At 39.9% G+C, this 21,008-nt stretch overlaps 1 protein-coding gene across 2 annotated transcripts in view; it reads left to right on the plus strand.

Moving 5' to 3' along the window:
* olfm3 (olfactomedin 3) overlaps nucleotides 1–21,008 on the plus strand; it is a 207,481-nt gene that overhangs the window by 152,315 nt on the left and 34,158 nt on the right. For both annotated transcript variants that reach the window (XM_008109141.3, XM_003219985.4), the window contains exon 2: nucleotides 12,178–12,324. In XM_008109141.3, coding sequence (XP_008107348.1) covers nucleotides 12,178–12,324 — 147 coding nt within the window. The remainder of the gene's footprint in view (nucleotides 1–12,177; nucleotides 12,325–21,008) is intronic.

Here is a 21,008-nt window from a genome sequence, read left to right on the forward strand (position 1 = left end):
GTTACAGCCCCCTGTGTGATGAAGTCTTCAAAAACATTCAGATCTTTACACATCATTTAATCTATGAAGTTGGAAAGATAGGATTTCTACTGGAGTCATAAAAACCAGAAAGGAGCTGAGAAATATTTCCATTTTCCAATGCTAAAGTGTGAGAGAACATTCTCTGTAACTTCCTCTTTCTAGATCTAGCAGATGAATATTTATTTCTGCAGAATTAATAAATAATCATAATGATAGTCATAATATATTCCAATTCCAAATGGGCAGACAAAACATCTGAATGAAATCACAATATATAAATGTGACACTATATAAAACATGCTTCATTACCAAAAAGTACTTCCCATATTCCTGGCTTCATAGATAGAATTTGAATCAGTCATGATAAAAAACTCCAGTAAATAGCACCTTTACAGGTAGGAATCAAAATAATGACAATCACCACAGGATGTGTGAATGGTATGACTATTCTCCCAAAATCAAGATAAATTATCTCAGGATTTCAAACATTAGAGCATGAGCTCCTTAACTGGATCACATGTCTATGCCTTTAATATGAATACAACTCTAAAATATTAATATATCTTTTGCATACATTGTGCCACTGGTTAGGAGTTGGAGTCTTGAAAACTAGTTTTTGCCAACTGTGCTTGTAACTATAGAATGAACACAGCTTATTGTCCCAGTATGGTGGCCAACCATTACTGTGTTCAATCTTGTTTTTACCATTTGCTTTGGACTGTGAATGTGGGGTTGTTAAACAAAAGAAGGCTACCAGTCTGCATTTGGATTTCTCAGTTGCAATAATGTTTCAAGTATTGTGTGACATCAGTTTTATGGAACATGAAAAAAGAAAACATGGGGATAGCTGACCTTTATTTTACTTACAGTGCAAGCTGTCATACTGGCTGGATTTGTTCTAGTTTCCAGTGTTTCCAGCTGTTTGATATTAAGCAAAGCTGGTCCTTCCAACTCTGTTTTGTTTCCCTTTCATGGTGAAATCCACTGTCACCTTAACAATAATAAACATAACTTATGGCAGACCATTGTGGGCCTCATATAATGCAACACCATAATTCAGCTGTGTGACTCAGCCCTAAGGCAAATCATTCTATGCATCTTTCCAAATAATGGATGCAACTTTCTTGCTTCTTTCTGGAGAAGATTGCAACATCTTCCTTTCTATAAATATATGGATCATTTTATTAAATAAAATCTACATAAAGTAAACATTGAATAAAACATTCAACAAACAGAAAATACCAGAAAATTACCATATACCATATATACAATTACCAAATAAATGCAGAATAAAAGCAAAAAGGGAGGGGGGATAAAAATAAAACATATAACATTCTAGACATGTGTGTGAAATTCGTTTCTCCTATTTATTTTGTCTTTTTATTCCTTTTGTTTCATGACAGATCATGAAACTGGAACACCCCCCCCCCAATGAAAATTAGCTCAAAACAAAAGGAAGCAGGAGCGGGTGCTGTTTCCTTGCCTGCTTTTCATTAGCACAGTTTAATCTTTTTTATTAATCCCCCCAGCAAACAAAAAGTAAATACGCATTTACTCCTCTTCTAGGAAGTCATCACCCTTCCTTATCTGGAAGTGGGAAGCCTCCTTAAAATGCCTTGGAAAGTGTGCGCGCAGTAGTGTTGTGCTTTTGTATGGAATTGCTGTTCATTTTGTGTAGTTTCATGCATGCCGTCTCATTTTCATATTAGGTTCCCGGTAATGAAAATGGGCTGCCTATAAGACACAATTTTTTGTCTGGCTAACGAAAAATACGAACATTTTTGTGCCATTGACAGCAATGGGAGGGCTTCCGAGGCTCACACCCACCCCTCCTCAGTTTTTGGGCTAGAGGGGTGAAAATTGCCACACATGGAGGGCATTTCAACCCCTTTTAGCCTACCAACTTTTGAAACATTTGGATCTTCCCCAGAGTACTATTGTTGTTCATATTATTATTATTATTAACACCCATTGGCACACATCAGCTGTCATGGGGAGGCACTCCTCCCCAGACTCAGCTTAGAGTCCCAGAGAAGCTATCATTATTAATATATATGTTAATATTATTATCTAGACCCATTGGCTCATATCAGCTGTCATGGGGAGGCACTTCTCTCCCAGACTCAGCTTAGGGTCCAAGAGTAGCTATTGTTATTTATATTGATATTATTATTAACATTTATTGGTACACATCAGCTGCAATGGGAAAGCAGCCCTCTGTCAGTACTGTCCTGATTTGTCTCTCAAGAACAGCCTTAATATCACTTTGTAAGTAAATGAAAACTACTTCACTTCAGCAAAACAAAAGAACAGCACACAGTTGTATAATGCAAAAGAAAGCAAAGAAGTCTTAATGCAGACACAATTATTATGTCTCTGATAAAATCCCAAAAGAAAGCAGTAGTCTTACATCAGATGAAGAAACAGCAATAAATCCTTAGGAGCAGTTTCCCAAATGCAGACTCAAGAGCAGGCACAAAGGGGAGTGAAGGCTTAAGCAGCAGAGTTGTTTGTTACCAGCAAAAGCTGCCTCCACCTGCTTCTGATTTATAGCCCTGAGTTCCCCCCACTCAGCAGCTGCTAGGGTGGTTCCCAATTACTTTAGCATTCCTGGCAGCTGTTCTAGCTGAACGGTGTCTCTGCTCTGTTTCCTTTCGCCTTTCCTGAAATGTGGGTACTTGCAAAACCTCCTCCTCTGATTCCAACTCCCCCTCTAATTCCTGAACACTTTCATGCTCCCCTTCCTCTTCTGATAATGAAGAATCCCTAACAAGTACCTGCTTATTGTTACGGGGCCGAAACAAAAGGAAAACGAAAGCAAGCACTATGACTGTGCTGCTTTCATTTTGTCTCACCTCTCATTTCCTATGCAAATGTCATAATTCATTTTGTGTAGACAGTCTAAATGAAACAATAGCACGAAGGAAATGAAGGAAAAAAAATTTGCGCACATCTCTAGTATGTGGCTCCTCCTCTCTCTTCCTTGACTCTTAGAGCTGCTGCCTATGGGTAGTTTGCTGCTGCTGCTGCTGCCGCCGCCTCCATCTCTCATGCAAGGGAGGCACCTCCAGCTCCCCCTTCCTCCTTTGCACCTCTAATTCTAAAGCAAGCCAAGCAGCAGCAGAAGAAAGGCCCCAAGGCAGCAGTTCCAAGACCCAAGGAGGAGGGAGGAGGAGAGGGCCTAAAGCCCACTCATAGTGGCCAATAGGTCAAAATGTTCATAATTTCAGATGTAGAACAAAAATGCCCATTTAGAAAGGTGCCCCTTTTCAGAAGGCACTCGAAAACAAAAACGGGCTTTACAAATGAAACAAACAGAAATGAATAGCGGGTCTATACCAGTGCACAAGCCTAGAAATCTGAACTACCTAAATACAAAAATTACAATTAACAAATTTACTATTAACAAAATAGAAAATGATTACTTCTGTCTATCTTTTCTGTTATTATATTTAACTCTATTCTACTCTCTACTTTGCCTATGAGTTATATGGCATCTATGGCATTTAACTCATACTGATTAAATAAATCAGCAGACATCAAACCACTTTTTTTTTCAAATAGAGGCCTTCAATATTTCAAAAACACTGTCAATGATCAAAATCATTGTAGATAACCTGTCATCATTATTCAACAACATTGGTCTGAAGTGGGGGGGGGGGGGGAGTCATATCCTGGTCTCTCTTTTTTTGGCGATCACAGCTATATTACCCACTTTCCAACTCTCAGGAATCTTCCCAGTTTGTAGAATTGAATTCATTGTCTACTGCAATGGTATTAGGAGGTCTTCTTCAAAGCATTTGTAAAATGTCACAGGTAATCCATATCATCCTAGTTTCTTCCCTGCAGCAGTCTTGTTTGCACATTTCTTTTACTGTCATAGGTGCATTTACAGCTTTTTTTCTGTTCTTCTATGATATTGGGTAAATTCTGCTTAGCTATATAGCCTTATGCCTGATAATTTCTTGTCATTTATAGAGATAAGAAAAAAAAACTGCTGAAATGCCCTCTGTATTTTCTCATTTTCTCATTATCTGTGGTGACAGTGCGATCTTCTTGTATTTTCATTTTCTTCTTTGCTTTTAGTTTATATGCTAGTAGTTTGTTTGAAAATTCAAAATCTTTTATTTTGCATATTTCTTTTTTTCACCACCTCATCAACTACTAACAGTGAAAACAGTTGTGAAATTCAATATCTCTATCAATTATAATTTTGAAGGAACTTTTAAAAAATCATTCTCCTTTTTTATTTCATCCAAAACCAATTGAATCTTCCCCTTTTGGTCACTACTACACTGAATAAAACATCCTTTCATAAATGCATTACCTTCATTTCAAACCACTCAAATTTCAATTCCTTTATCCAAACAGGCTAAAAATTAATTTCTTATTCTTTTCTTACGTTTTCCCCAAACTCTTTCATTTTACAAAATGTACTCTTTTAATCTTCATCTGAAACTTCTCTTTGATCTTCTTAACATCAAAAGCTCAGGATTATGACCTGAAAAAGTCTTTGGTGGTATCTCAATCATTTTTGCTCTGATAGCCAAAGATTTTGAAACCTAGATCACACCAACTACTCCACAATTGAACTATTTCCAGATAATCCAAAAAGCAAAAAAAATAAAAAATACATTGACAGTCGAATATGCTGCCATGAAGTGTGGCAGAGTTTCCTTCTCTTTTAAGCAGAGCCTGGGTGGCTATCTGTCAAAAGTACTTCTATTGGATGCTCCTGCCTAGCTGGGGGGTCAGACTGAATAGCCCTTGTGGTCTCTCCTCTCCTCTCGACCTCTCACTGAACATCGAGAAAACCAAAGTCCTCTTCCAACAGGCACCAGCTACTCCCTCTGCAAAGCCAGGAATACAACTTAATGGTGTAACATTAGAAAATGTTGACCATTTCCGCTACCTTGGCAGCCACCTCTCCACAAAAGTCAACATCGACACTGAAATACAACACCGCCTGAGCTCTGTGAGTGCAGCATATTTCAGAATGAAGCAAAGAGTGTTTGATGACTGGGACATCCATAGAGATACCAAGGTGCTTGCTTATAAAGCCATTGTCCTCCCAACCCTGCTCTACACCTGCGAAACGTGGACGGTCTACAGACGTCACACTCAACTCCTACAGCGTTTCCTCAGAAAAATCCTGCAAATCTCCTGGAAAGACAGGCAGACAAATGTCAGCATGCTTGAGGAAGCAAAAACCACCAGCATCAAAGCGATGCTCCTATGCCATCAACTCCGCTGGACTGGCCACGTTGTCCGAATGCCTAATCACCGTCTCCCAAAGCAGTCACTTTACTCCGAACTCAAGAACGGGAAACATAATGTTGGTGGGCAGGAAAAGAGATTTAAAGATGGGCTTAAAGCCAGTCTTAAAAACTGTGGCATAGACACTGAGAAATGGAAAGCCCTGGCCCTTGAGCGCTCTAATTGGAGGTCAGCTGTGACCAGTAGTGCTGCGGAGTTCGAAGAGGCACGAATGGAGGGCTTAAGGGAGAAATGTGCCAAGAGGAAGGCCCGTCAAGCCAACCCTGACCAGGACCGCCTTCCACCTGGAAACCGATGCCCTCACTGCAGGAGAACATGCAGATCAAGAATAGGTCTCTTCAGCCACCTAAGAACCCATCCTCAAGACTCCACAACTGGAAGACCATCATCCTCGAACTACGAGGGATCGCCTAAGAAGAGAAGAGAGTGTGGTCTCTCCCAACTCTATGATACTATGATCTTTGGTAATTCACCTTGAAAAATCTTTATCTCTTTGTTAGAAGCCCTACCTTTCTCAAGGGACATTATATCATTCCAATCACCCAACAAATAAAAATATTTATAAGGTGGTTCCAATAAATTGTCACAGAGATTTGTCTTCACTCCCTGCCTTCACTTGGAGCACATACCTTGAAACAAACTCTCACCAGTTGAAACAAACTTTTATCTTAATGTTGTATGTGTCAAATGTTTGATATTCTTCTTTCTAATGTGCATTTCTTGTAAGCAAAATACATCTAAATAAAGTATTCTCAAATAATGAAAAAAATCTTTTCTGTGAAGCATTAGCTCTATTAATGTTCTAGGAAATAATTTGTGATCCCTCATTGTCTTTTATTCAGATGAAAACCCAGTAGTCACACCCAGTGTCCCCAAATCCACTTCTCTATTCAGTCATCATTGTTGACTTGTTCCTCATGTAAAAACATCTGCTCCCGTTGGTCTTTTCTTCGTGTCTGTTCTTGAACTGTTGAATCTTCCTTCTTATATTGCTTTTGATCTCCATTAAAATTTCCTGTGATCTCTCATAAAATACCTTTCTTTCTGCAGTGAGTCCACTCAGAATCTTTGACATTTGAAAATAAAACAGTCGTTCCACATTTTCACATCTAAATGGAGGTTGAAGCATATCAAGCAAAGCCCAAAATAAGCCCCTAAACGTGCTGCAGCACAGCCATGATGTAAACCACATCACACTGCAAAATCAGCTTCACAGAATGCGAAGTGCATTGTAGACATCTGTCACACTGATGTGTATTATAAAATTCAGAATAGTGGGGACTAATAAAAAAAACAAGGGCATGGCTGAGAAGCAGAAGGCCAATTGAGCCCCTGGGATAGGTAACTCCACTGAATACCTCCACTGCTAACTGTCACTTTTTGATTCTTTTTTCCACCTGGTATGCCTCCGGAGCACCCATGCTCATCTTGCCTAGAAATGGCAAGGTTACTGCATTTCCCCACAGCTGTCAAGCCACAGATACTATGGGTTTTGGATATGGTTCAAGGCCACTTTCCATGGTTAATGTAATCACCCTCCTGGCCTCAAACCTGTTCCAGAAATGGCAATCTATTCACACAGTGACATTGTTTTCTGCCAAACCAGTTCCAAACCGACCTAAATGGTCAGTGTAGATGAGCCCCTCGAGACTCTGGTCAGATTAGCCATGATGAGGGATATTGGCAACTGCTGTCCAATGTCAACAGGAAGACTATAACTTGGCTATTTTGATTTAGGATTTTGGATGGTTGTAGGTGCTGATTGCATTTATTCATTATATTTCTATCACATCTTCCATCCAAGGGCTTTATAATTTTAACCACTACCACATTTTTGGTGATCCCTTTTTAGAGATTCTTGACTACCAATGGAGTTGAATACATATTTCCTCAGTCCTAGTCTGTACCAGTAGGGTGAATTCTGCATTTACTAAATCTACAAAGCCCATTTATTTTGAAGCAGGGAGATTTTACTCAAAGTGCTTTGGGAATAGAACATTTTTCTCCCATCTGCTGTAGTCATTGTTATCCAGCACACCTTTGGCAGTTGTTTTGATAACCCTTATCATTTTCAGTTATTGGACAGATAATGCCTGTGGCCAGATTTTTTTTCTTTCTCCTTCGTTTAAAAGGCAGAACCCCAGACAGAAGTCTGAAAGAATCTGGTTCTGCTGCATTGCTCAAGCAAGCAAGAGGCAATTCTAAATGTATGCCTGTCTAGGAGCCTCATATATAAAATGATCAGTTATTCCAAAATAAGGTGTAAACTGTAGGGAAGTGTGAATTCTAGAGACACAGAGTGCATATACACTGTAAAATTAATGCAGTTTTATACCACTTTAACTGCCATGGCTTAATACTATGGAATCCAGTGATTTGTGGTTTGCTGAGGATCCAGTTCTCTTTAGCAGAAAAGGCTAAAAGACTTTGTAAAATTACAGCCCCCATGATTCTATGACATTAAGCCATGGCAGTTAAAGCACCCAAACTGCATTAATTCTACAGTGTAGATGCCCCCAGAGTCGATGTCAGTGTTATCTGTGGCTGGAATGAAGGAGATGGTTTGCTCACTGTATTCTATTGTCCTTTTTATAACATCCCTAAGTAACCATTTCTACAAGGCATTTTTGATAGGCTTTTATTATAGACATGTGGTAGCAATGTGCAAATCACATATATGTTATCTAAGGGGAAGATCTATTTAACATGCCACAAGGGTTGTAGTAATAGTAGTACAGGTTGGATATCCCTTAGCTGAAATATTAGGGATGTTAGGGACCAGAAGTGTTTTGGGTTTGGGATGTTTGTTCATTTGGGTTTTGGAATATAAGTATTTGCATATACATACACAATGAGATATCTTGGCGATAGGACCCAAATCTAAACATGAAATTCATGTTTCATATACACCTAATACACATAGCCTGAAGGTAATTTTAGGACAAGGGATGTTGAACCTGTTTTAGTAGTAGTCGTCGCATTTAAAGTATTGCCTCACGGTTCATAAGGACTCCTGAGAGGACGAACAAATTAAAACAACACAGATATAAAAACATTTTTAAACACACTAAAATACTTTTTTAAAAATTCATAAAACAATCCTAGAATTTAGTTTCAAACAGCAATTTAAAAAATTGAATACCATGCAGAACTACACTGCCTGGTGAAAGCTTAAAGGAGATGGAACCAGCTTAACTTCCCTTGGTAGACATTCCACAGTCAAGACACAACCGCAAAGAAAGCCTTATTATGTGTATCTACATGACCTAAAGAAAACAGACACAAACGTATTTTGCAGTTGTGGTATATAGTATTTGGATTCACTACATAAAATGTTTTCCTCTCATGTTTGTGAGAACTGATCAGCTTTCACAGAATATTCAGCTTGCCTTGTTAATGACTATTAAAACCAATTCCTAGAGGTCCCATCTTATCATGAAATGCAAATCCACATGAAAATGAAGAAGTGGGATTATGCAAATAGAATATCACTCAGTTTTCACTGCCTTCACTTTGGTGCCATGGGCTGAGGTAAAAATGGTAGTCTGGAACATTGTTAAATAAGGGGTGAAAAGACTGCATTTTTTTTTCCACAATGGGTGGGAAAGCTTGGTCAGAAATTTGACAAGGAAAGGGAAGGGAAAGGGATAAGACTCTGGTTCTGCTGTTTAACTTACATCAATCTCTTATAAAAAGAGGGGAAAGTTCAAATGCATCTAGCTATCATGAGTCCAGAGCGTGTTGCAAAGCTCCAGCTGCCTGACCAATCCACACTGTGTTTTCCAACTGGGTGGGGTAGATACCCTAGAAATGGAGCACAAATGTAGTCTGGATTAGTTGGGCAGCTGAAGATTTTCAACATTCACAAGCCCAAAGCAACCAGATGCATTTGGACTTTTCCCTCCCCTGATACCTCGTTTTTACAGGGTTTTCTGTAAGTCTAGCAGCAGAACCCTGAGTCTTCCCCATTTCCATTTTCTTTCTCTAATTTCTGATTTTGGTGAAGCAACAGCTTTTGAGAAAAACTCAGTGGAGCTAGATGTGTGACTAGCCTCCTTTCCCTCTTATGTCTTACTGTGTATATGCAAATACAAGTATTCAAAGAAACTAACATTCAAAACACCTTGGTTTCCTTGCATTTCAGACAAGGGAGATTAAACCTGTATTTTATTTTGAGGCGGCAAAGCAGAGGAAGTTGAGTAGACTTTCCTGTCTTTCCTCTTGTTAGAATCCAGCTGCTGGCAATGGGCTTTTGCAAGCCTGTGGCTGTAAAGGCAACAGCTACATGCCAACTACATTTCTGGTCTAAAGACAGAGGTAAACCTAAAGGCACATACATTTGAAAACTAGGGCAGGGGAAACACTTACAGGGAAGAATCTCCGTGTGATGGGTTACTTAACACACACTCCCTCCCCCAATATACTAACTATACCCAGCACTTGTCCCCAGGTTGTATTTAATTTTCCTTTCTTGCTGTGAATTCTGAGAGGAAAACTTAATGGAGGAGATTGACTGGAGAAACATTTACTCAGGGAAATCAATGGATATAGGAACAGTTTTTGAATAATGAGTCAAAAGCTTCATCCCTGTACCCCCTTCTTCAGCAAAGTTAAACTCCTGTTCAAAAAGGAGATATTGAAAATATTACATTTTGAACTGAGCTTGTTAGCATCAGTATTATGTTGGCCTTCTTTCATTTAATAACATTCGTTTGCTTTATTTAAAATTCATTATTTGCTCTGCTTCATATACCTATAGCTCTCTGATATTTTAGGTATATACAGTAGGGTTGATCCAGATTTAATCTTAAAAATGGATTTCCCACCTTCTCCCTCTCTTCATAGCAGACCCTCCAGTACTATTTCAGACTGAAAAATCTCAAGTTTGTTTATGGCATTTTGTAAAAACTCAATTCTAGTATATTACTAACTCATCCGGAGAAAACTGTGCACAAGTTGTGTTTTGTGTTTAATGAGAAAGAGCCTGCAAAGCTGTGGTTCACATTACACTCTGAAGTGGCATCAAGGACAACCTTAGGCAGGGTGACTTGGTAGCCTTAGGCTGTTGGCTTTGTCATGAAAGGGCATCAAATTGTTAGTCACGCCATAAATGTATGTTGTATTATTTTTATGACTTCTTAGACGATATATTAATGCCAAATCATTTGAGCCAGCTTCAAGCATTATGCTCATTGACAGGGAGAGAGGGTAGCATTTGTCGTTCCACTTCAGACACCAAAAAGTCTTTGGCAGCCCTAAATGGTACCATCCAGCCAGGGTTTCTTTGCCACCAATCTTCTGCCTATTTCAACCTTAGTAAACTATTTGAATGTGACACAAATGACCTTCTTTAAAAAAAAAAAAAGTCCACAGTGTTTCCTGAATCAATTTTTATCTCAGCTAATGACAAGTTAGTTTTCCAGTACCTGTTCTCTGTTTCTCAAAGTCTTCTGAGGCCTATGCAGTCCTGAAACAATCCTTTGCAGTGTTATTTCTTTATATTTTCTGTGATGGATTTTGTCTCTCTCTCCTACATGTTCAAAGCTTTTTCTGCCTTGTTTCAGAGAAGAATTGTGCAAGTTGATCTCTTATAGAAAATACAGCCTGTCTGCAAGCTGGTGACTTTAGATGCAGACACTGCCCTCCACTTGTAACCTCTCTTCTTCCTTATTTTGAAAGGAATGAAAAGCTATGCCTGGTTAACATCAGAAGCCCACACTGCCTCTTTTTTAAAATATAAAAATGGATAAAACACCTGTGCTGGGAAAAAAGAGTTCTGTGACACATAAAGGCTCACTGCTGTCTGACAAGTGCTTTTGTGTGTTGTGGTTTGGATGAAATCAGATGTACATCGGGTTTGACTGCAACTTCCATCTGCCTAAAATAGTCTGTTTAATACCTAGGAGTTAGTACAGGGTGCCCAAAAAGACTGACCCTGAAGTAGTTGGTTTATATTTGCTGTTATATTCATTACTTTCTTTATTTGTTATCTACATATTTGTCCCATTCTTCCTCCAATGAGGTCATGGTGGACCTTCTCCTCACTTTTGACCTCATCGTATGGGCCAATTTGCCCACTATATACCAGTTCCTCTCCCCTTTTGCCATGGGGCTCATTACACGACAGCTCTGTGATGAAGAGGAAAGGAAGTGGTGTATGATGATGCCGCAGTAACACAGGAAGCTTCCCATATTGCATTTATAACAATGGGGTGGCAGATGCTTCCCCCCATGGGATGGGGCCAGTGGTAAGTCAGGCGATGCGGGGCATGAGGCAGCAGGTTCTCCACACACCCCAGTGGGACCGTACAGATTTGCCACGCATTGTGGCCAATCAATATGCAAATGTGATATCCTCACAGGAACATGGCGAACTAGGTTAGGTTGAGAGAGATGTTGTATCTGTGACTGGTCCAAGATTATCCAAATTCCAAAGTACACTTCATAGTTCAATGAGGAACTGGAACCCTTCTACACTACAATTATAGTACTATGATTTCATGTAACCTGTCATGGCTGTGTCCTATGAAATGCTAAGGTTTGTAATTTGTTAAGGCACTGGAGCTCTCTGGCTAGGGATTCTAAAGACCTCTCCCTAAACTGCACATTCCAAGGGTCCATAGGAGAGAAGCATGACAGTTAAAGTGGAACATTAGCGCTGTTATGTTTCAGTGTGAAAGCACCTCTGGATTTTCCAAGTTCAAGCCCAGCACTCCCTACAACCACACCACAGTGTCTCTGACCATTGAATAGCCTAGATATCTGGCAACATTCATCCTGTATGATTTATTTTGGATATACGTAGTTATGTGGAGGGAGGCTGTTAGTTTTGTAGGCTTCAACACTGAAGTCCTTAATCCCTAATTATTTTGTTTGCAGACTCAAATTAGTCCTAAAGAAGGATGGCAAGTCTATAGTTCAGCCCAAGATCCAGATGGGCGATGCATTTGCACTGTTGTGGCACCAGAACAAAACCTCTGCTCCAGAGATGCCAAAAGCAGGCAGCTTAGACAACTGCTAGAGAAGGTAAGGGCACAGATTTGCTTCTTCTGTTTTACTTTCTATAAGATACTCATGTATACTTACTCCCCGTTATCTTTCTGTCCCAGTTTTTGTTTTATCGATTTCTCTCACTCATCAAATAATATTTTTGTTTTTCCATTAAAATGTATTATTAAATCACTTTCTCTTTGTAACATTGTGCTTTCATTAATTATAAGTGGTAAATGTTTTGTGGACAAGGTTTGTCTGTAATTTTGCTGAAAGACAGAATTTCTATTTCCATAGGAACAGTGAATAGCTATACTTCCTATCTCCCAAATACATGGGGATGGCCATCTGTCGGAGGTGCCATCAATGCAATTTTCTTGCTTCTTGGTAGGGGGTTGGACTGGATGGTCCATGAGGTCTCTTCCAACTCTATGATTCTATGATTCTATGTTTATGAAAAACATTTATTGTAGGTAGTATGAAACAACCTTTTAAATAGTGAATCTGTTATGTAGGTGTGTGATTTATTTTGTTATTTTATGCACCCATAGAAACAGAGATTATTGTGTGAAAATAAAAATGCCTGCGTTATCTTAAAAAAACCAGTTATTTTATTTAGTGCAACATTATTGTACTGTGAATCATGGAAGAACTAGTATGGTGTAAGAAATGAATCTATCCAGTTATTATAAGCCCATTCTGCCCCAATTACCCACCCATATAGAAGTCTATTTACTGCATCACTGGGTGATTTGTTGGTCTAACCTTTTTTGCTTCTGTCTCTGCCCTAAGTGTGTTTTGGGTCATTTCATCACTGTTGATGCAGTCTGCTTCTAACTCCTGTCTTACTACTCTGCCCAGGAGGTCAGGAACCAAGATTTTCAAGTGAAGGAGGAAGCTGCCCAGTTAAGGTCAAATTTCCTTGAACTCCACAGGTAGCAGGGCAACCAAAGCTGGCTCATTCTAAGCTGATCTTGTCAGAAGAAAATGTTTGAACATGGTAGAGGTGTAACAGGAAAAAAATCATTTATTTTCAGAAACAGCTTTGTGTTGAAACTCTTCAAAACTCCATGCTCTAAGATTGCCTCCCTCTCAGGATGCATACAGATAGAACAAAGACCCAAACAACTGTATAGGGAATATGTGTCCCTCTGCAGTTGGGAAATGTAGATATCTGAGTACCCCTCTCTAATGAAACCATCTAGTTGTCCAGAAAAAAATCACTGATGTCCATCCTCATTGTTTCACTGAGAGAGCCTGGTAAAATGACAGAATGCCCTACAATGAGAATATATAATTATCTCACAATTTTTATTCTCACAATAACTATGTGAGGTTGGTTAGGATGTTAGGTAAGGACCACAGAATGCTCCATTTCCCAAAATGCCAACACTGTCACATAGCCACTCTGAGTCCCTCGACAAGGGAGAGAGGGCAGGATATAAAACAAAGTAAAAAAATAAATAGTTTTTTTCTCCAGAAGGTTGTTTCCTAGAAGATAGCTCTTTTTTCATTGGACCACCACCCAAGAGTCCTTTTGATGTGTGGAACTACAACTCATATTGTTTTCAATGAGAGAAATACAATTTTCGAGCTGTGGATGGTTGAAATCATAGATGTAAAATCTGTGGGTATGGAGGGCCAATTGTATTTAAAAACATAGTTTATTCAGAAAATTATCACAAATTGAATTTCCCTTTTTAAATGTTAAGTTTTCCTTACATGTGGAATTCCAGGATGTTGAGGAACATCTGAACTGTAAGGAACATTTATTGGCCATGCAGATGAGAATCTAATAACTATAGTAAGAATAGTTTTTCCAAAAAAATATAAATAAACATTCAAAAGTTTGTGTTGTCGAAGGCTTTCATGGCCGGGATCACAGGGTTGTTTGTATGTTTTTCGCGCTGTATGGCCATGTTCCAGAGAGAAATGTCAGGAGATAATACTTCTGGGACATGGCCATACAGCCCGAAAAACATGCAACAACCATTCAAAAGTTTTCCAGGGCTGTACATCTCTCCAAGCACCATGACAATAGCTGGGGTGATGGGAGTCGTAGTGTTGTCCAAACAACCCTGGAGGAATCCTACTCTCAGAGAAATCCAGGAGGTACAACTCTGTAGTCAGTTTAGCTGGTGAAATGAAGATCGGTTTTCTCCCAATTTGCTGAAGATCAAGAAGCTTAAGACCACAGAGCCTCACTAAGAGCCTTCAAAAAAGATGAAGTAATGTGTGCCTGGGATTGTGTGGGCTGCATATCAATTCTTTTTTTTCCATTTTTTTGTATCTCCTTAATTTAACAGACATGTTTCCGGCTGCTTGGAGGGCTTCTTTCCCCTGCATCAAATTAGTAAGATATTGTTTCTTTCCTAGGGAGAAGGAAAAAATGGAATAAAAATGCAGGAATATAACAAAGCAATGTTTGTTTAGCAACTGTAGCATCAACAACTCAGCTATAGTTGCCATATAATAGTTCTTGGTTCTTACCCACAGAGCATGTGAAAATTGGAATATTAAAGGGAGTTGTTCGTCTCAAGGCATTCAGCTGCAAATATAGACTTGCCAGCGGGGTGAGGGCTGTTTTGTTTTGCTTTGCTTTTGGATTTGATTAGTTTGCTTTTTACATATTCCACGGAAATACTGTATGATAATAAAGAAGGGGGGAAACGCATATGTGAATCTGGATCCCTAACAGGTACTAGCTCCATTAATCTCAGAGTTTAGAGAAAATATTTTGTTTGGATGACAGCTAACTGCATCTTCCAACCAGCACAGCCAGGAGCGCTGCTGCCCAAGGGATTCAGGGAATTGTTGTCCCAAAAGTTACTTTTCCAAGCTCTGAGTTATTTAGACTTTGGCTTTATTTTAATCTGCTGGCAGCCAAGGCTCCCAGTGCCCACAAATTTGACAACAGTAATAAGGAGGCAACTTTGCAAGGCTAAATAGTGGTCCAAGAGAAAGCCCTCTGTCTCTTTTAAGTGGCCTTCTTTCAAATTTTGTTGCTGCAGGTATTGCTCATTTGCATCCTCTACTTGTTTCTGAGTTGAGAATTTGGCCTGGCATTATTCCTGCATTTGGACTAATACCTCCCAATGAGCCTATAGCATATTTATTTTATTTATGCTAGGATATACTTTTGTTTGTTTCACTTGATTTGATTTCTTTTATATCCCACCTTTTCTTTGCCAAAATCAAGGGAGAATATATAGTTCTCTCATCATTTTTATCCTCACTACATTGCATTGCCCCCTCCCTGATACCTTGGAAAGCTGTAGTTCCCCAATTCTAACCTCACACCCAAACAAAAATTGACCCAAAATGGCCAATAATGCCTCTTGCATAATTTCTAGGGGTCCTTTCTGTATACATCACCTGTTCCATGTTGTTACAAAATAGTTAAAAAGGGTAAGGAGATCCCTAAAAGGCCCTTCCACAGTTATGAGAGAATTGTGTGCAAAATGCCTATCTGTGGATTGCAGGTTGCTGCCATTCACTTCATCTCAGCTGCTTATCCTAGATTTGTGTAAATTAGGTATGTCTCCAACCTGTCAGGAAATGCTGTAAAACATGATGGGCCATTATTCTCTAATGCCACCAAGTTGACGATGCCTCAATCTAATGCTTGGTAATAAGGGTACAAATCAGGGTACTGACTGAATGTACAAATCAGTCAGTTTCACATGTATCCAGTCACAAGTTTTTTCTATCCGATTTGAACTTTATTCTGTGAAATATTTTAAAATAGCAACATTATATTTATTTTTATGAACCACTTTTTCAAAAGTACACATAGAGACAGGCCCCAAGTTAAGAACAAAATATTTTCTTAAGCTGAATTTGTAAGTCAAGTGTACAAGTGTAACTCCAGCCAAAAAAATATATATTTGAGCTTTGGATAGCATAGGAAAGGGTGAACACCCCTGTAGTATTTGTTTTGCCATCTATGCCCCTATTTAGAAGATTTCAGCTTATTTTCTGTCCCTGTGATAATTGAATTTTGAAAAATTTGGCTTGTTGTGGAAACAAGGAGTGGTGAAACTTCAGTTGAAACAACTTTTCCTCATGATAACTCTTTCAGGAGTGAATTTCCCTTCCTAATATTTCTCTCACTTCCTGCTATTTCATCCCCATTCTTAACTAGGAGTCATTTGTAAGTTGGCTGTTTGTATCTTGGGGACTGCCTGTATTTGTATGCAGAGTAGGGTGTCATCTGTATATAGATGGCACCAAACTCCAAAATTCCAGATGACCTCTCCCACCAGTTTCATGTATATGTAAAACAGCATGGAAGACAGCACAGAACCCTAAGGAACCCCACTGGTCAATGGCGGGGGATTCGAACAGGACTCCTCCAGCACCACCTTCTGGGTACAGCCCTCCAGGAAGGGTCAGTAAAACAGTGCCTCCCAGTTCCATCCCAGCAATACGACAAAGAAGGATGCCATGGTCAATGGTATTGAAAGCCGCTCAGAGATTCAGGAGAACCAACAAGAACACACTTCCCCTGTCTAGCTCTCTGGGTAGATCATCTACCAAGGCGATCAAAGCTTTCTCTGTTCCTCAGCCAGGCCTGAAACCAGATTGAAATGAATCTAGATAATCTGTTTCAACCAGAAATTCCTGAGTTGGGAGGCCACTACATGCTCCAAGACCTTCTTGAGAGGTTGGATTCTGGCTGATAGTTGTTCATTATAGAGGGGGGGGGGGGGTTTAATGTAGGTCTCACAGCTGCCTCCTTTAGGCAAGCTGGAACTTCATCTGGGAAGTATCCAGCAATTCAGTTTGTTTGAAAGTAGGGAAACAAACAATATTCTCCAGCATTTTCAAGGTCAGGGTAGTAGTAATTTTAAATGAAATCACCCAGAATAAAGAGATTTGGACTATATTGAACTCACCTTTTTTTGATGCCATCTATCACAGTGTGGAATCCTCCCTTTCACATGTCTGGTGACCGCCCCCCCCCCCCCCAAAAAAAAAGATGAAATTTGTACCATCATCAAAGCAGAGGAATAAAAGCAAGGGCCAAAGAAGCCTGAATCAATGTTAGGAAATCACAATGAGAGAGAAAAGCACGATAAATTAAATTCAGAATCTGACTGGATGATTTTCAGTGCGCAACATAATAGGCATTCGCAGCCGCAAGCCTTTTCTCAACAGCTCGGTTTGTGTGTTGCTGTTCCTAGAAGTTTCACAACTTTCTCTGGCTAAACTATTAGAGCTGCCATTTAGAAATAGAAGCAATCTGTCTTTCGGAATAAAGGAATCCATGAGCCATGGCAGGAGGGAGGGGAGATGCTTCATCCTCAAGATAATACAGAATATGTGCGCAGTTATTTCCTTTCTGCATATGTTTGTTTACAGACAAAATGACTCTTCAGTTTAAACTTCTGCTCTGAAATGCTGCACTAAAGGGTTTGGAGCAGTTTCATAGCATTAATTCTGGCTGTAACTGCAGTTAATCCATATACCACATACTCAAGAACAACCCCTAGAATGCAAAATACACTAGAAATTAACCCCAGAATTCTAGATGCACAAGAAGAGGCTTGCAAGATCGCAATCATTCTGTACTTTATTTTTAAGAGTGGCCAAGTAAATGCCTCTTGAAAACCTTACATTAAATAGACAGCTCTTCTGATGTTATTGAAGTTCAGCTTTCATCAGCATGGTCTAGGGCAGTGGTTCTCAGCCTTCCTAATGCTGCGACCCCTTAATACAGTTCCTCATGTTGTGATGACCCCCAACCATAACATTATTTTCATTGCTACTTCGTTACTGCAATTTTGCTATTGTTATTAATTCTAATGTAAATATCTGATATACAGGATGTATTTTCATTCACTGGACCAAATTTGGCACAAATACCCTATAAGCCCCAATTTGAATACTGGTGGAGTTGGAGGGGGAAAATTGATTTTGTCATTTCGGAGTTATAGTTCACCTACAATCAAAGAGCATTCTGAACTCCACCAGTGATAGAATTGAACTAAACCGGGCACACAGAAGTCCGATGGCCAACAGAAAATACTGGAAGGGTTTGGTGGGCATTGACCTTGAGTTTTGGAGTTGTAGTTCACCCACATCCAGAGAGCACTGTGGACTCAAACAATGATGGATCTGGACCAAACTTGGCATGAATACTCAATATGCCCAAATGTGAACACTGGTGGAGTTTGGGGAAAATAGACCTTGACATTTGGGATTTGTAGTTGCTAGGAGTTATAATTCATCTGCAAACAAAGAGCCCCTTGAACCCCACCAATGATAGAACTGGGCTTTTTGTAGGAGGATTCATCGTCTGTTTCCAAAGACCGGCAAAGAGACCTTCAGCCTTTTCTACCAAAGGGGTTCCTTAGACCATCAGAAATATGTGTTTTCTGATGGTCTTTGGCGACCCCTCTGACACCCCCTTGTAACCCCCCCCCCCGGGGTTTAAGATAAAGGGAGTTATACTCCAATCATGTTTTGCAGTTCCCCACCTTGGGTTGGATGGAGAATCCTGAAAACTGTATTCCATCCTTTTTTATCTTCTAGAAGTTAGCATTCACCGATACATAGCCTTTGAACTTGTATTCCCTCTAGTCACCTTAAAAATATTGCTGCTGGTTAGTTATTTAGTCTGCTAGTTTAAAATCTGATAGACTTGTCATCTTGTAATGTCTCCTGTTCAAACCTTGAACAATTTTATAAATCAGTAAATGTTTATAAACCTAGTTTCAATTCCTCCTTGCCACAGAACTTAAAGAGAATATTTGTGTATGTTAATACACTCATGAATAAATTCACTAGTGGCAAAATCACCTCTCTTTTCTACTAGTATAGGATTTTTTTGGTTTTGTCTTGTCTTTCCTTCCCAAAATATTTAAATTGCCCTCTTATGCTTTTCCTCTGAGTTGGCTTTGCTTGGGACTATGACATTTTCCTATCAACACATCATACTAATTGCATGGCTCTGTATCATTGTCTTTATTAACTGTCTAATTTTAGTATGGGAGAAATCATACCTAAAATTAATTTAGGACAAGGGTGGGCAAAGTATGGTCCTCCAGATGTTGTTGGAGTGGAATGTCTAGCATTCTTTCCCATAGCACAGGGCTTCTGGGAGCTGTAGTTTAACAATATCTGGAGGACTGCACAATTGACACCTCTGACCAAGGAAATAGCAAGAGGGATCAAGCCAAAAAAGAAAGTAGGAACAGCAGTGATGAGAAACAATATGGGTGTCTACCACTTTCCAGGATGAAGAGGAAGCACTGCTGAGCACCTTTTGGATTCGAGGAAGAATTGGGGAGAATTACCCTTTGGATTTGGTCACTTAACCAATTACAGATCCACCTAACTATAGTTTTGCCTAGCCCACATTTGACAAACAAACTAGTCAAATGTGGGCTAGGCAAAACTACAGTTAGGTGGATGTGTAATAGGTTAAGTGAACAACCCAAAGGGTAATTCTCCCCAATTCTTCCTCTTCATCCTGGAAAAAAGTGATGAGTGGAGTGCTGCAGGGTTTCGTCCTGGGCCTGATTCTGTTCAACATCTTTATTAATGACTTAGATGAAGGGTTAGAAGCAGGGCTGGTTCTTAATGGAGACCCATGAAGCCGCCGCTTCGGGCGCAGCCCTTGATGGGCGCTCTCGAAGCGGCAGTGGTGGCAGCGGCAGTGGTGGCGGCGGTGGTGACCACTGGGTCGCTCGCCGGGGAACAAGGAAGTACTTGCTATTCTCGCAAGATTTTGCGAGATCTCGTGAAATATCGTGAGATTTTGGCGAGATCTCATGAGGTTTTGGCAAGATGTCATGAGATCTCGCAGAAATCTCACAAAATCTCACAAGAATAGCAAGTACTTCCTTGTTCCGTGGCAAGCAACCCAATGGTCGTCGCTGCCGCTGCCACCGGTAGGTTTGGGGGGCGTATTTTCGGGGGGGGGCTAGGTTTGCGTACATACTGAAAAACCTAGGGCCGCTCCTGGTTAGAAGGCACGATCATCAAGTTTGTGGATGACACAAAATTGGGGAGGATAGCTAATACTCCAGAAAACAGAAACAAAATTCAAAACAATCTTAACAGATTAGAGAGATGGGCCAAAACTAATAAAATGAAGCTCAACAGGGACAAATGCAAGATACTCCACTTAGGCAGCAAAAATACAGAATGAGGGATGTCTGGCTTGACAGCAGTATGTGTGAAAAAGATCTTGGAGTCCTCATGGACAACAAGTTAAACATGAGCTTACAATGTGATGCGGTGGCAAAAAAAAAAAAAAGCCAGTGGGATTCTGGCCTGCATAAATACCCCTCTATTCTATCTTGGTCAGACCACACCTGGAATACTGTGTCCATTTCTGGGCACCACAATTGAAGGGAGATGTTGACAAGCTGGAAAGTGTCCAGAGGAGGGCGAATAAAATGATTAAGGGTCCAGAGAACAAGCCCTATGAGGAGCATTTTAAGAGCTGGGCATGTTTAGCCTTCAGAAGAGAAGGCTGAGATATACATGATAGCCATGTATAAATATGTGAGGGGAAGTCATAGGGAGGAGAGAGCAAACTTGTTTTCTGCTGCCCTGAAGACTAGGACGCGGAACAATGGCTTCAAACTACATGAAGGGAGATTCCACCTGAACATTAGGAAGAACTTCCTAACTGTGAGAGCTGTTCAGCGGTGGAACTCTCTGCCCCAGCATGTGTTGGGGGCTCCTTCTTTGGAGGCTTTTATGCA

This window comes from Anolis carolinensis, chromosome 4 (assembly GCF_035594765.1).
Source record: "Anolis carolinensis isolate JA03-04 chromosome 4, rAnoCar3.1.pri, whole genome shotgun sequence".
Lineage (NCBI taxonomy): Eukaryota > Metazoa > Chordata > Lepidosauria > Squamata > Dactyloidae > Anolis > Anolis carolinensis.